General features: G+C 34.3%; 1 protein-coding gene across 3 annotated transcripts in view; it reads left to right on the top strand.

The window, feature by feature from the left end:
- Positions 1-17,607, top strand: part of KIAA0825 — a 406,374-nt gene that overhangs the window by 116,908 nt on the left and 271,859 nt on the right. For all 3 annotated transcript variants that reach the window (XM_082623469.1, XM_082623471.1, XM_082623470.1), the window contains exons 7-11: positions 2,620-2,781; positions 10,547-10,641; positions 13,657-13,884; positions 15,456-15,721; positions 17,130-17,280. In XM_082623469.1, coding sequence (XP_082479595.1) covers positions 2,620-2,781; positions 10,547-10,641; positions 13,657-13,884; positions 15,456-15,721; positions 17,130-17,280 — 902 coding nt within the window. The remainder of the gene's footprint in view (positions 1-2,619; positions 2,782-10,546; positions 10,642-13,656; positions 13,885-15,455; positions 15,722-17,129; positions 17,281-17,607) is intronic.

Genomic DNA, 17,607 nt, shown 5'->3' on the forward strand with positions numbered 1-17,607 from the left:
GGTAAACCCTTTCCTAGTGTGATTAACAGTGAAAAGTCTAAGGAACAGAAAAATAGGTATGCTTGGGCAGAAAGAAATCATGAGCTGAAGTGTGATGATTAAAACAAGTCCTGTGAGATACTGTGCTGGAAAATAAAAGAAATAAGTTTGGGAAATTCTGTTTCATCCTTTGTGTTTTATTTTACTTCAATTGGACTTTCACAAAATGAATTAATCACAAATTATTTTCCCCATAAATTAACCCTCAAGATGCACCTTGGGAGAACACTGAGCTAATAGTAATAGGAAATAAGAACTACTAATTAATGGACCTGTATCATAATCATTGCTTTTCAGGGACAAAATGATTAGATTTAGGTCATACATATTATTCTATCCTCTTTCATTATTAAGTTATAATGATTCATGGATTGAAATAGATTTGCCTTTCAATATTGTTATATTTCTGGAGTACAAGATCCTTCTAAATCCAGGTCATGAAGGTAAGACCTTTTCATGTATAATCCTCCAACCCTACATATTTTTAAACAAGTAGCACTGTTAGGTCATATATATATCTATACATAATTCTCAGAGATTTGGGGGGGTGGCTTTTTTGCTTACTTTGTAAACATTCACAACATTTCCAATTTAGAATTGAGCTACACAAAACCTATGTTTAATTTCCAGCCAAACTATTAAAGAATTAGGAAGAATTCTTAAAATTTTTGAAAATGCCTTCTAAACAATCTGGTTCCAGAAAGAACATCTTTATGATTTAGAAGGTTAGACCAGCCTCCATCTACAGGCCAAATGAGAATCAAGCAACAGCTAAGTGAATCATAATATATTTGTTCTCCTTTCTTTTCATTTTGGGGTCATGATTTTAATGGCAAAACCTTAGTTATACATGATGATTGTACACGCTTGTGTTCTCTGGCATGCCTATGGGAGACTAGTAGTTGTGAGTAGGGCTATTTAGAGATAGAGTTTAATATATGTGGGGTTAACATCAATGTAGAGGTGAAACAGTTTTTGTAAATACTTAAAGATTTTTTTAAGCATTTTTTTATTCTTTAAGAACGGGACTAAATTCCACATTTTAAATTGGCTGACTGGTCTCTCTCATACTATCTGCAAAGATACCATGACATTTTTGGTCCTATATCGTATGAAAGACTGTGTCACATGGCTACAAATTTGATACCAACATTTAAAAATTTCAGTGAAGCAAGTGGATAACCCATAAAATTGTTACATTTCTGGAAACTTCCTTCTAAATCCATGTGACAAAGGTAATCTTTTCCTCACGTGGAATCACCAGACCTCATATCACTTCTAAGTAGCACTCAGTATTTTCTCTCCAAAGGCACTTTAAATGCTTACTTTCTAAGAGTTTACAAATTTTCCATTTTGTAATTAAGCCTCAAGACACTTCCTATATACATGTTTTAAGAAATGACAATCAAAAAGGAAGGATTTTTTTTTTTAATCCTTGAAAATTTGCTCAAATGTACCATTTAGTGAGGTCAGTCTTTTTCTCCATACTCTTAAGGAGTATAAGTTTGTTTTTTTTTTAAATCATATTAAAATGGTAGTGTGACAACAATTAATGTCATTATGAGGGAAAAACATCGATCTTTTGAGTTGTATTGTTCTTAGGAAAGCAATAGATATCATAATTATTTAGACCAAAGTTATTTTTAATTATGATTTCATGAATAATATAATCTAGATTCAATAGGTTAACTTGCTTCTTTTTATTGATCTAGGAACAACACTTTTAAGGTCTTGAAGACTTATATCCTTTATCTAGTCTTTTTTTCTTTTAAATTTTTATTTTAATTTCACACTTTAAAAAATATCAGATTCCCCAAAAGTTAATATTTTACCACATTTCCAAATTTGCATTCTCTTTCCCACTTAAACCGATTTCTCTTTCTGAACTGAGAATAAATCACAAGTATTTACCCTTATATACTTCAGTGTGCATTTCTTAAGAACAAGGGCGTTCTCTTTCATAACCACAGTATAGTTGTCTGAATCAGAAAATTAATAGTCATGCAGTAATACCATTAGTTTGTAGATCTTACTCAGATTTCATCAAATTACCCTAATAATGTCCTTTATAATAAGATAAAATAAAATGCTGATCATGTATTGATTTCAGTTGTCATGTCTTTTTAGATTCCTTTTGACTAGAACATTTCCTAGTCTTTGTGTTTCCTGAAATGACACTTTTGAAGAGTACAGACCAGCTATTTTGTAGAAAGTCCCTCAGTTTAGGTTTGTCTGATATTTCCTTGTGACTAGATTCAAATTATGCCAGACCTTAAAGAAACAGAATTGTATAAGATGTGATTTTATAATGACAAATCACATTCCTTTAATAACTCTGAGATTTAATAAAATTATTTAATTGTCATGTTTGCATCAAGCAGAATACTTATCTCCAGGTTCCCGGGGGGGGAAAAAAAAAGACTCTCCCAGGAGATTTTATATGTATTTACTAAAGAACAAACTTTGTTTAATTATTAAGGATCTTGTTAGTTTTGATGATTTAAGGAATCATTGATTATTCTAATATCGAATGAGAAAACACATAACATGTTCAACAGTATTGATCTGCTCTTTTCATAGTTACTCCTGAATGCCCACAGAAAGGAAGAAATGTTTTCCTCTCCTTAGATGAACTCGAGTTCTTATCACAGCTCATAAAATCCTTTTTGAAGTTGGAACAAAATGTTCAGGAATTGTTTGAAGAAATGTTTTTATGGCTCAAGACACCCAGGAATACTTCAGGTAGTATGCTCTTCTGCAAATCTATAATTCTGTTTCTACTTCCTGCTATTAAATCTATACCATTACCTGAAAAAATGAAAATACAGGACAGAATTCTTTAAATAAACATTAACACTATAAAGCACACCTTGAAATTATATTTTTATCCTTTATACATTGTAAATTCCATAGTTTTAATTGAAAAGCATCATAAGTCAATTTTGGATAATTGTCTTTAGTTAAAATAAGATCAATTTTTTTTTTTTTAACTCAAAGAAACACAGCCTGGCCTTTGGAAATATCAAGGAGACCGGATGGTCTAGTAGCTCCTCTTTTGCCACTAGCAGCCTGATGACCTTGAGCAAAATATTTAGTTTCCTTAGACGACCAGTTTCTCATCTTTAAAATGATGATGTAAGATAAGTTAATTTTCTCTTTCTTTCAGTATTAAGTGCTTTAGATTACAATATATTATGTAGGGTTGTGAGAATTAAATGATTTAGTGAGTGTAAAATATTTAAAAGAATGTCTAGCATATCATGAACAATAAATGTGAGTTGTTACAATTGTTATTATAATTATACAATATGTTGTTTCTAGTTAGTCTCAACAAAATCCTTTTAAAGAAAACTGTGCCATGTGTGTTCAAATAATGTTTCTAACAATTCAGAGGCATAATGGTTAAGACATGTTCTCTGTTTTCATATCTATATTTATAAAGATTTTCATCTATATCAGAGTGGACTATACAAAGTTCTCTTTTACATAATACCACATATCATTTTAAGGAGAGTAAATTTGAATAGTGGCTGCGTTTGCAAAACAAAGTGAGGGAAGCAAGTGATTAAAAATCAATCTGCAAATTTCAAAACCTGGTTTCTTAGTGAAAATTACATGTAGTTTAATATATTTACTTTTGTATTTCTTTATTTACCTAGCCTGGGTAAACAATGTTAGAAAAGTTATAGGATTGGAGTTTGTTTTATATTAAGCATAGGTTACTGGCCTTCTACGTTTCAGGTTAAGTTTAAGCAGCACTATTAAATTATAAAATAAATAATGTAGATTGTTTTTTCCAAATTTGGATATAATTTGAAGAAAAATGAGTGTGGAATGTAGATTTCTGAATCTGACAAAAAATCAAATGGGAAAATAATAAAAACATAGGACAGATAATATGAAAATTAAAAGATGGAATGAAAAAGTCAATTTATTAGTAGGTAATGTGAGCCCTAGAGGGTCTTCTAGATGGAATTAACTGGATCAAAGAGAGATCTGAATAGAGAAATATGATGTCCTAATTTTTGACAAAAATTTATTGGTGCCACAAGCAGTTGACACTTGGTGTTGGTACTCATCCATCATGCCCGGCTAAGATTTGGTGTCTCTCATCCACATCTCTAGCAGATCTTTTCTGAGGTGTGGATCAAAAAACAGAGTGAATTCCAAAGCATCTAGACCCCTATCCATTTGGATTCATCTTCTATTGGTCCTAGGCCAGGCCCTTGAGAAATAGCTCATTCTGAGAAATTTATTCCTCTTAAGGGCAGCATAAATTCAAAACTAGAGTTGTGTTAGAGAGGTATTCTAAAGATATAAAAGTTAAATAGCCAAGAACTGAAGCAAAGATTTGACACACTGATTTCAGGAAAAAAGGAGAAAAAGAAAAAACTGGTTCAACTGCACTGGATTGAGATCAAACAATGTTGAGACTTGCCAATGCTGTGTATTTGAGAGCAATAGTTATGATTATTGAATAAAATCAATAGAGAAAATATATAATTATGCCACAATATACTGTCTTACCCCAAATTTGTCATCATATAAGCAGCATGGCAGATAAAAGCAACTTCAGTATCACATTAATAATAGTGTACTATAGAAACACATTTGTGGATTATCAAACATAGTAAGTGGAAAGAAATTTGAAGGACAGCTGTAAGAAATGTCTAAGTATTAGAACATCTTCTTGTGATATATGTGTTCTTCATTCATGTTTTTTTGTAACAAAGCCAAGATTTAATCTGCCATAATTTTATGTAAATGAATGAAAAGAATGATCTTGAGGGAAATTGTCAAGAAAAATCTTAAATGGTTTATTCAGTATAGCCACGTTAATCAATTCTTATCAAAAGCCTTGGTTTCTTAAATCAGGAAGGAAAAGATTTCTTGAATGATTAAAGAAACCAAATGAATCTTAAGTTATCCTGATAGTTAATGTTTTGCTTAGAAATCTTGTGTTGGAGAGGATGGGGAGAAAAAAGATCAAGTCATTTGGTTTTTGGTGTATTTCTTTTGATTGGAACATATTTTGCTAATAAAGATCCTAGAAGGAATTACCTAATATGTCTATGTAACCAAAACAATGTGATGAAAAGTAAGGTTTTTTTTTTCATTGTCCAGATGTTTTAAAAATATTCAGGTGCTTCACATCACATAGAGAAAATATAAAGATGATTAACCAAATGTTTTACTTTTTACTTTGATGTTTACTACTATAATGTAGATTTGGCCAACTTGGCAGTGCTTTTAGGAATTTGAATACAACACAATAGATTTTGTAGAGACACAAGAAATATTTTCTGAGAAAGAAAAGATATTTAGTCATTATATTTATTTGCTTTTGTTTGGTCATGATTTGATGGTTTTCTATTTTGGTCATTTCAGAAAAATGATAGGACATTATTTCACTGTTATGGGATCTTACTGTATTTCTTTTAGGTGATCTTATCTTATGGAGTGGACTCGGGTTTGATTTATGGGGCACTTCTAATACTCCTTCAGAATAAAGCTGTTCTTCGGGCAGTTCCTCAAATTTTCCAAAGGTGGCATCTGAGATTTATCTAAACCAGGAGGTTTCTTGGCCCTCATTTTTCTTTAGCCCCAGCAATGACAAAAAGCAATGGCTGCTTCAATTGGATGTAAGAAGAACACTTAGGGTTTGTCTCAGAAGAATCAAAGATTTCAGATCTTCTGAAAGATTGTTTGTACTCTTAGGGGGTCTTAAGAGGGGTCAAATGGCTTCTAAGAGTTCCTTAGCTAGATGGTTAAGGGATTGTATTAGGGAGGCGTATGTAGTTAAGGTAAAGAGGCTCCTAGGGTTTGTAAAGCTCATTACACTAGGACTTTAGCTGTTTCTTGGGCAGAGAGGTCGAAGGCTTCCACATTGGAAATTTGCAAGGTGGCCACCTGGGCTTCTCTTCATACTTTTTCATAGTATTATCTCTTGGATGTAGTCTCTTCTACAGATTCAGCTTTTGGTGGGAGGTTGCTTGTGAGCCAGAAAAGAACAGTAAAGAAAAGAGAGACTTGTAGTTCTCACTTAGAGCTGCCAACAAGGCAAGTTGCTTTGTAGTGCACACAATGGGAGCCTATGAAGACCAATTTGGGTGTGAAAGTGGATGTCACAGGGAAGTACTGCCAACCTCTACTCTCTATGAAAGAAAACGGCAGTGTGGAAACTAACCAGAAGTGTAAAATGAACCACAGCAAACTCCATAGGCAGAGGCTGTTCAGCAGCTGGCATTCCTGTGACCCTCTGCCCTACTCTACTGAGGTCCTTAGTCTGGGCACGCTCTTAAAGAAACCAGTGTTGACTGCATGCAAATAACTATGTTTTAGAACGATGAGCCAAAAATGGGCTACCTTCTCTAGACAATGCTAATAAGTGTATAGAATGTCCAATATATTTTTAAATAGGTGAAATAATTTGTTAAATGTTCAAAGAGCTCATAAAGTTTGACAATGCCAAATTTTGAAATTGACCATTTTGAATTCCAAACAAATATAAAAATGCCACAATTCGTTAAAATCGTGAGATATCTTATTAGTCTAGATTCAGTGTTACTAATCCTGCCTTAAAATAATCCCTTTGGCTTCTCTGTATAGGATTAAATTTTTTTTAACATTTTTAATTTGGAGGGGAAGATTATATTATACAGGTTATCATAATTGCTCAATAATTCTTTTTCTATCTTACTATAGAATTGCTCACCAGCAAAAGAAGTCTTGGGAAGCTTATCTTATTTTTTAATTCATCTTGAAAATAGGTAGCCGGTGTGTGTAAACATCAAAGCCCATTACCTTGAGTGAATAAGCAGAATGTATTTGGGAATGAAATGATAAATATAAGATAATTAACCTTTTTTGTAAGTTTTAAACTATAGTTACACAATGACAAATAGTTAGTTCCAAGAATAGATCTGCAAAGCTTGTGCTTTGAATTAATGTTATTTTTCCAGGGTGAATACCTTTTACATCAACTATTTTTTTATGACCTATCTGTAGAAAAGTAAAGTGACATTAAGAATCCAAGTGCTTCCTCTTCATGTCATTGACAACTTGATCTTTATTATTTTTTTCTTCTTTAAAAATATTTTCCAATAATTGTCCAGACATGTAGTAAAATTTTAAACAGGATAAAAGAATATATGGTTAAAATTAAGTCTTTTTCCACTCCATTTGTCTAGTTTCCCTTTCCAAAGGCAACTACTTCCATATATATCCCCATGTTAAAATAACACAAAATCTTGTCATACTATACAGAGATTCTTTTTTTTTATTAACAATTATCTAGAAACACCCCATATTCAGAAAAACAGCTGAATAGTTTTCTATTGGTGCATGTACCATAATTTAATCAGCTACTCATTAATAGACACATAGGGTTGTTTTTTCCTCTTCATTTGCTTCCACAAACAATGATACGGCAAATTTACTTGAACTATGTCTTATATGTCCTCATGTATATCTGGACAGTAAATTACTAAGGTGGAATTGCTAAGTAAAAAGGAATGATCATAGAGAGGATGAAAACACAAAACGTAGACTGAGAAAGACGTTTGCAAAATACATATCTGATAAAGACCTTGTATCCAAAATATACAAAGAACTCTTAAAATTCAACAGGAAAACAAAACTCAATTTAAAAATGAGCAAAAGGGCTTCCCTGGTGGCGCAGTGGTTGAGAGTCCGCCTGCCGATGCAGGGGACACGGGTTCGTGCCCCGATCCCGGAAGATCCCACATGCCGCGGAGCGGCTGGGCCCGCGAGCCATGGCCGCGGAGCCTGTGTGTCCGGAGCCTGTGCTCCGCAACGGGAGAGGCCACAGCAGTGAGAGGCCCGCGTACAGCAAAAAAAAAAAAAAAAAAAAAAAAGAAGATATACAGATGGCAAATAAGCATATGAAAAGATGCTCAGCAACGTATGTCATCAGAGAAAGGCAAATTGAAACAAGGAGATACCATTACACTCCTACTAGAGTGGCCAAAACCCAGAACACTAACACCACCAAATTCTGGCAAGGATGTGAAGCAACAGGAACCCTCATTCATTGCTAATAGGAATGTAAAATAGTACAGTCTCTTTCGAAAACTGTGTGGTTGTTATCTCATAAAGCTAAACCTTGCCTTATGTGATCTAGTAATCACACTCCTAGGTATTTATGCAAATGAGTTGAGAACTTATGTCCACACAAAAACCAGCACATGAATGTTTACAGCAGTTTTATTCATAATTGCCAAAATTTGGAAGCAGCCAAGATGTCCTTCAGTAGGTCAATGGATAAACTGTGGTATGCCAATACAATGGAATATTATTCATTGATTTAAAAAAAAGAGATATCAAGCCACACAAAACGTGGAGGAAACTTAAATGAATATTGCTAAGTGAAAGAAGCCAATCTGAAAAGCCTGCATACTATATGATTCCAACTATAAGACGTCCTGGGTAAAGCAAAAGTATAGACAGTAAAAGATCAGTGGTTGCTAAGGAGAGTGAGGAGGGGAGTAGAGGTGAGTAGGTGGAACACAGGGGATTTTTAGAGCAGTGAAATTAATCTGTGTGATAGTAATGGTGGATGCATGACACTATGCATTTGGCAAAGCCATAGAACTGCACCATGCAAAAAATGAACCCTAATGCAAATTATGGACCTTAGTAAATAGTAATCTATCAATATTGGTTCATCAATTGTAACAAATATCCCACACCAATGTAAGATGTTAACAGTAGGGGAAACTGAGGGCAGGGGGAGAGGGAGTATATGGGAACTCTGTACTTTCTGCTCATTTTTTTCTAAAAGGCTAAAACTGCTTGAAAAGCTAAAGTCTATTAATTTTTTTTAAAGCTATGGACATTGAGAGAGAGTTACAAGCCAGTTTTTCATATCCAGTTCAATTAGCAATATTTTTGTTATGCAGAATTGTTTTATGGCTTCTGTGTCCTTCTGAAAAGTCTCTATCTTGTATCTTTGGGGGAAAAAATTCCATATTTTCTTTAATAGACTTATAGTTTCATTTTTCTTTATTTAAAAGTCTGCTTAATCTGGATTTTATTTCAGTATTGAGATTGATCCTTATTAATAACACTAGCTTCTGCAAAAGATGTAATAAAATGCAAGCCATAGAGAAAGCATTTTAGGTTAAATGGTATAACACTGATCTAAAACTTGTCTATGTTGTCATGTGTGTTGAGAAATGAAGCAGGATTCCTCAACTGCAGTCCATGGCCCCTTGAGGATCGTGAACGTGCTTTACAAGAGGGCCTGGGAATCTCCAATAGCACCTGTGAGTGTGTGTGCGCGCACACAGTCATATTGTGCATTTTGGATGAAGTGTTCTGTCACTTTAATCAAGTTCTATGAAGTGTTCACAAATCCAAAGTGATTAAGAAACACTAGAGTTGGGGGAAACTTTTCCTCAGAATTAACTCTGATAACATTTCTCAAAAGGTTGTTGTTATCACCTACCAATTGGAATATTTACCTTTTGAGAGAATGTTTCTGTGGATTGTGTTACTTAGGAATCATTCATGATTAAGCTCATAGAACCATATTTAGAAAAACAAACAAATATCCCACATATTTTCTAGAGGACTATATTTGTCAGAAGCCCTACCGATAAGAATCACTGATATTTGGAGATTTGTTTGCCCAGGAGATAAGGAGAAACTGACTCTTAAGATTATTAAAATAAAAGAAAAATTAATCATGCTATATAATTCGTCATCATATATCAAGTCTAAGCAAAACCAAAAGATAATTGCTAAGTCATTCATATTGAATTAAACTATTATTAATAGAACCATAATAGAAAATGGAAGGATCTCTTCGGCATATTTATTCATTACATTTTTGTAGATCTGTATTTTTCCCATGGAAAGAATTTCTTAATTCTGAAAAATAAAAGTTGAGGAAGTATTTCCATTTTAGAAGCTAGAGATCACTTCTTACCTGTCTCAGTGTTTGTGTTTTTCCAATGACTCATTGATAATCTTATTAAAAGTATAATTTTTCCTGATATGATAATGTTTATCCATGTGCTTTTGTTCTCCCTTGTTTCAAAAAAAGAAATATTAATGTGCTAAAGAACACCACTGGTTTTTAAAGCAGTACTTCAGAATTTAGCTTTTTAAATGAACAAAGAAATTAATATTTACTTTGTATTGTTAACTTATCCTACATTATTAACATGAAAATGAATTAATGACAAAAGGATCTGAATTTTACAGATTATATATGCATATACATCAAATTTGAATATAAATAGTATATAAATTCCATCAAGTTGTATGTATAGAAAAGGACTCTATATTTTGATCCTCTCATTATTGTGAAGGCAATGTCACCCTACATCTTGTTGACTGTATTCTTTGTACCTTGATGTGTTTGTATGTGTGTGTGTGTACTATGGATAGAGCTTTTCTACGTAATTAATTTTAACCTATTAATCACATCTAGTATGGTTTTTCTTAATGTAAGTTTGTGTGTTTGTTTTCTATTGCATAGAAATTTTGGAGACATCCAATAGAGAAGTTGTAATAGAGAAACCTAGAACAAATGAAACCAGTATTCCTTCAGAGCAATTGCTACCAGTAAAAGAGGTAAGTGAGGAAAAATGGGTGGTGGTTTTTTATTCATATGTAATAGCATCATCATTTTTATATGACTCCTTTATGAATCAAAATGTCTTGAGTTTTACCCTTTGCCACTAAAAAAATAATTCCTGGTTGAAAATTGTCTTATTAATTTTGATGAAAGTTAAATTTAGTGGGAACACTGCTGTGCTGCACAGTGTGTTCCATGCAAGGAGTAGGGAACTGGCAGTGAAGAGATCTTTGTTCTCATCCCACTCGGGGTCTACACCTTGAGAATTTGGACTGTAGACAACTGTTGAAAAGTGAGAAAGTGGAGATGAAAAAGGAAAGGGAAGAGGAAAGAATAGTTTGAACTGGCCTCTTATTTGAGTGTGCCCAGCGTGCCCCTGTTTGCTCTCAGATCCATTACCACTCTTCCTCTGCTCTGTTCTGTATTGTAGAGAAAAACCTCTTCCAGGCTTTCTGGCTTTCTGGACCTGGGTAGGTTTGGCCAATGAAAAGCCCTAAGGGAAGATTGGAGGGTAGTTCTTGGAGAGAAACCAGAGGATTTCTTCCCCTTGCTCTGTTTTAGAGAACATCTCCAGGAGTAGCTGTGACTCCTTCATTTCTTTCATGCTGCTCCACACACACAGTCCTCTCTCTGAGGTTTCAGGTCCGCCTGGCAGGTTGGCCTCCTTCACTGGTGGCCCCGGGGACTACACTTCCATAGCACTGTTCCCATTCTTTGTTCCTCCAGCCCTAGGAGCGGTCGTAGCTAGTGGTAGTAGTAGTAATAGTAATAGTAATAAAATAACTGTCTTGCTTCATAACCCATGTTTGGCTCCTCAAATCTTCTATCACCTTAGTAATTAATACCTTACATTAAAATTCTTCCTTTCAAAATACCGAGAGTGGTTTCTATTTTCTGAATGGATCTTGACTGATCTAGTAGGTAAACCTTTAAAAAGGCAAAAGAACATAGAGTTTTAACAGAGTTTCAATGTAGAAAGCAAGGAAAATAATCAGAAAAAAGGCGAAATTATACATTATGTTTTAACCAAAAATCAGAGTAGTTATTAAGAAATTAGCATTAGGTAATAGAAGAAAGGGATTTAGTGGGTAGCTCCTTTGTACACAGAACAGAAAACTACATTATTTCCTCTTTTTTTTTTCTTGGATCAACTAGTAAATCTTATATATTCTAACTGGAAGGTGTATGATTCCAAACATCAGATGGGAAGAGTAGAAGTAAGCCAATGATATTTTATGTAAATAAATAGACTTCTAGGAGGAAATTTGAATAGTAAGTGTTTTCAATTTTCTTTTTAAGATCAGCTATTAACGTGCTTGGTTTTCCATATTTTGAAAAGAGAATTTAGGAGGTAGTATAATTACATATAAATTACCATGGGCAAAGGTAATCATCGTGGCACGCACATAGGCACAAAAAGTCACTGTGACCATGGCAATTGATGGCGATTTTCCCCGTAACGTCTTGCCTTGAATGCATGAATGAATGATTTTAATGAATAGACATGCCCTGGTGGGGGAACAAAAAGCAGAGTTTTATTGTTGTTGTTGTTGTTTTTAATTTTTATGAAGGTAGGTTCCTTTTTATATTTCTATCGTAAATGCATCCCAAGAAAATACTGTTACAGCACAGAACTACACGCATGGCACTTTCAAAGTTTCACTTATGAGAAAAGAAATAATATGAGCTCAGTAGACTCAATTATTGATTCATTTTATGTAAAAATAAAATGAGAGTTGTATCTTTAGGCAGGCCCTATGATGTTAAAGGTCCAAAGAAACTTTAGAAAGGAAATTTCAATTACATCTTAATTATAAGCATAATGAGAAGGAGAGCCACTTTTTCTGATTATAGAGTTATGGGATCATAGAATTTTAGCTCTAGAAGATGAATCACCTTTATTACTTTGTACTGCATGTATATTCAGTACAAAAAAAGCATTAAATTAACGCTTAGTGGGATTATGTATACTAGAAAATTAAGCTAATGATCATCATCTCAGTAATTTTAGACTGAAAGAGACCGTAGAAACCATTCAGTTCAGCTCTTTTATTTTTCCAACAAAAAACTTGAGATCCAGAAAAGTAAGTAATTCAGTTAGGAATATCAAGCCTAGTGTCTTCTGAAGTTGGAGTAGGTAAATTATTGCTGTAAACAAGATTACACTAAAACAGGAAAAGTTTAATCCTAAGCATATATTCAGCTTACTATCCATAATGCTTTTATACTTTAGAGAACATTAGAGGACTTGAGGGGAATATACATTTGTAAACATACAGCCACATGAGCCAAAGACCAAAAGAAAAAAAGAAAACACCACCACCCTCCACCCCAGCCTCTCCCACTCCCCACACACAGAGCAATGCAGGTCATTTTAAGTCCTCATTTTCTGGAACAAAAGTAGTGCTGCTTACCACTTTGTGGGTGGAGAAACTAAGTAAAATTCTAAAGAAATAAAAATCTAGAAACACACAGTGGTATATTTTCTCTGAGAAATTTATTTCTTATTGCTATTTTTTTGGCTTGTCTGGATTTCTGAGAATGAAAAAGAAATAAAAGATTGAATATTAAATGCTGTCTTATGTTGCAATACTTGTCAACAATAAACTATAAAAAAGACTCTAAAAATCTAATATAGGCTTTATTAAATATATTGAATTTAAAGACCGCTTTATGTGATAAATAGTAAGTGGAACTTTCAGCTCTCATAAAGATGGTTTTATTGAACTATATTTAAGAGATTAAATTTTGAAAAAACAAAGTTTTTGATTAAATCCACTGATGAATTAAAATGAAATGACAGTATATTACTGTGTGTAAAGAATGCATGTTTTTGTATATTGCTTTATTCACTGGGTAATATTTTTAGGTTGTAAGAATGGCTTTTACAGTTTATTAAAGAATACCTACATTCAACATGCTGAATGAAAGTAATACTTTTACATCTGTAACAATAGAACAACACTTGCTGATTTAAGATTAATATAACTTCATATAAACTTATATTTCAGGCTACTTTACTAAATTTTGGCTGGAGAAGTGCATTTAAAGAAGTGTCTCTTCCCATGGCACATTGTATAACAACAGCCATTGAAGACTTTTCCACAAAAATTCTCCAACAGGAACAGAATGAAAGGTCTTCAGCTATGAGCTATGCTTTGAACCTTGTAAATGTCCAGCAAGTTTGGCAAGATAACCGTGCGGTTCCTGAGGCAGACCAACCAAAGAAAATTGCAAAGGCAAGTATCAAATGAAATCCTTTCAAATTAGATTGGCATATGAGATTTTTTTTTTCATATACGCTATTGCAAAGGGAACCAATAGAAAAATGATGGAGTCTCTTGGGAAACACTTGGCACTTGACCCAGTACCAGTTTTCTTCTCTGGTATCTATGGGCCACTGTGCTAGCTAAAAGGACTTAAACCTGCTGCCAACTTTTTGCTCCATGAATCTGAGGTAACTAAAGAGAGGGCCTCTGTGACTTCCTGGGGGGCTGAGAAACTGCTTGTTTGGGTTATACCTTTGAATGACTCCAGGAGAAATTTAGGAGGCTGAAGGAGTTACTGTCTTTTATTGGTTTGGGCAACTTTTAAATCTTTATTTACACCTTAGTGACCATTCCTTTAACATTAGTCTTACATCTGTGTTCTGAGAGTCACGGAACATACTGAGAAAACAGGAAGTAATTACGGAAATAGAGAAATATAGTTACTCAGCATTAAGCCCGCAGTGAGGTCAGCAACGTATCATTGAAATTTTTTTTTTAATAAATTAATGTATTTATTTATTTATTTTTGGCTGCATTGGGTCTTTGTTGCTGCACGCGGGCTTTCTCTAGTTGCCGCGAGCGGGGGCTACTCTTCGTTGTGGTGCACTGGCTTCTCACTGCAGTGGCTTCTCTTGTTGCGGAGCACAGGCTCTAGGCGTGCGGGCTTCAGTAGTTGTGGCACGTGGGCTCAGTAGTTGTGGCTCGTGGGCTCCAGAGTGCATGCTCAGTAGCTGTGGTGCACGGGCTTAGTTGCTCTGCGGCATGTGGGATCTTTCTGGACCAGGGCTCGTACCCTTGTCCCCTGCATTGGCAGGCAGATTCTTAACCACTGCACCACCAGGGAAGCCCCTGAAATGTTTTTGAAAGAGAGTTTTTAAAGGTGGCCTTAATCCCCTATTGCCACCCTGAGGCTCCAGAACATTCCCCAGGGAACACTTTTGGCCGACCTGGAGTGGAGGCAAGTTGCACCTTCCCATGCATCCATCACGCCTCCTTTGCCATTAAGAAGGAGTAACTTCACAACTAGAGAAAAGCTAAGTGCATCACTTCTGAGAGTTGCTGACTCTTTACCAATAAGAAGATGCTATATGAGATTGTTTCTGATGCTTTTAGATTGTTTAAGTTAAACTGATATAGCCTCATTTATCTGTGGTGATTAATTTAAAAAAATACTTCTATGAAAATTTAGCGAAAAAAAACCAGGAATAAGTTAAAAATAATGTAATCATGGATACATATTTTCTGAGTTCTATTAACTACAAATAAAAGTAATTTAAAGCTATTTCATGAGTTTTTCATAATGTCTCTCTGGTAAGCATAAGGTTTGACGGTTATATACAGAGAAGCATCATTTTGGTCTTTCTTTATTTGAAATAAAACATTTAACTTTCTACAACAGAGAAATCGATTATTATAAAGTTGTGTCATTATATTTATGTTTGATGCCAAATTCATTATTTTGGAATTTAGCTCCCCTGTACATAAATTACACGGTGCTGTCAGAATACAAATAACTCAGTGCTACATTTATTTCTCCCTAGTTTTGTTCTGACATCATGGAAAAACTTGACACAATCCTTCCACTGGCTCTGGCATGCAGAGATGATTCTTTTCAGGAAATTAGAGCAAACTTTGTGGAGGCCTGTTGTAAAGTGGCAACAGCTGTCCTGGCCAGACTGCAAGAGAGAGGCAAGGAGGTTCCTTCCAAAGCACCCCTGAAAAACTTGCACATGCTGCTCTCCACGGCAGTGTATGTCTTCCAGCATTTTATGCAATATGATAATTTGATGAAAGAAAATACTAAGAAGTGAGTGTCATTTATATTAAGTTGATGGCCATTCTTAAAGTAACATGTAATCTTTGGATATCACAGAGGTGGAATTTTGATAATAATATTTGAGAAGAAGAAAATAATAATTAACATGGTGAATTATTTTCATTTGTCTTGACTAGGAAATGTCAAACAGGTAGAGCATGGGGTGTATTAAACCAGATATACAGATAGTAAGAAGGATAGGTATTCCCTCTAAAGGCCCACTCAGATGACCCTTGCATTTCCCATTCTCTAAACTGGAGCGACTATTTTCGGCATGTTGTTATGACATGACCAAACAAACCCTTTCCATTCTGTAAGGCACATTGTATTGACTACACTGAAAAGGAAAAACAAACTTCTTGTTGTCACACAAAACAATATTTGTGGAAAATGCCCTTCTCTTTTGTTCCTAGGCCAACTAGATGTTAGGAGCAGGCATAGAGAAGAGATGCATTTCAATCTATTTTATTGACAAACGTAAACATATTTCATAACATCCATTTAATAATAAGCTATCCTTCATATTTGAAGAGGAAGCATCTGGCAGTCATAATTTTCATGTATTAGTAGTCCAAAAAGACCAAATGTTTTCTGGATAGAGAAGAAAAATGACCAGAGGTATTATCACATGGTCTATCTGGCTGCTCTTGTGCTCTCTAGAAGAGAGCACAGTCCCTTGCAAAGGGAGCATGTAGACTGGGCAGTCCAGTGTGAGCCCAAGAATCTAGTCTATATGCCTTATTTAGCCTTTGCAATCCCTTCGTAGTAATGAGAGGAAGCAAAGAGAGTGTACTAAAAATAGCTGAAGATAAAAGTAAATTTGGCTTGTTGTAGGATATTACTATGATATTTCTTTAATTCTCTTAAGTAGTCAGATTGTTGAATTTATAAACAAAATGTGCCAGCAATCACTTTATTTCTGTAGAATATTGTAAAACAGTTTATGAGATAATTGACATCTACAAAATTACAATTTTTAAAATAAAAAGAGTGTGTTTGTGGGATGTGTGATAGCTTTACAAAAGTTGGTTCTAACAAATGCATGTTTTTCTCTATAATAACGGTAACCTAATGCCTAAATAATGCACTGATCTCTAATAATAGGCTTACAAAGAATACTTTTATTTTTGAATGATGTATTGACAATGCAGTTTGTCTCAAGCTGAAGTGCATATTTGTGGAACAGCAGATGTACGTTTTCAAAGGACTTGCAAAACAAAGACCAGCTATTTTTTTTTTTTTTTTCTTTTTGGAAAGTGAATGTGGATGCAGACTTCAGCATTAGGAGGAAATGAATGATTGATATCTAATAATCAAAACCATTTGTAGTACTGGAGATTGTTACCTCCTACTGCACAGGCCTTAAATCTCTGTCTCTTTGATCATTCCCTCTGAACAGACCCATATTCCTGGTACCTGTCCAACAATATCAGGAATTCATCAACACTCTACAGTTTCAGGTTACGGACTACTGCGTCAGAGTTTGTGCTACAAGCATTTTACAGGATGCTGAGAGCCACCACTGGGATGACTACAAAGCTTTTTATGAGGTGTGAAGTTAAGTTTACTGTCCCTCCGTTTTTACACAAATATGTTTTACTGCCTACCTGCTTTCTGGCTAATTAGAAACATGAGCTTGGCAGTACTGACACACGAAGGCTGTTAGGATAATGTTTTTTAAATATTGAATTCGTACTTAGAAAAACACTGTTTTTAAAAACCTGAAATAATTAGAACTCTCCTTCTGCTTAAAAGTAAAAATAACTTAATTTGAGCTGCAGTGTTTCAGTGCTATATAATAAGTTGGAATATAATGGGGTACAATGAAAACTCAAAGAGAAACAATGCCAAAATACTACAACCTTATATTGTTTTCA

This window comes from Mesoplodon mirus (assembly GCF_964341445.2).
Source record: "Mesoplodon mirus genome assembly, chromosome: 5".
Classification (NCBI taxonomy): Eukaryota; Metazoa; Chordata; class Mammalia; order Artiodactyla; family Ziphiidae; genus Mesoplodon; species Mesoplodon mirus.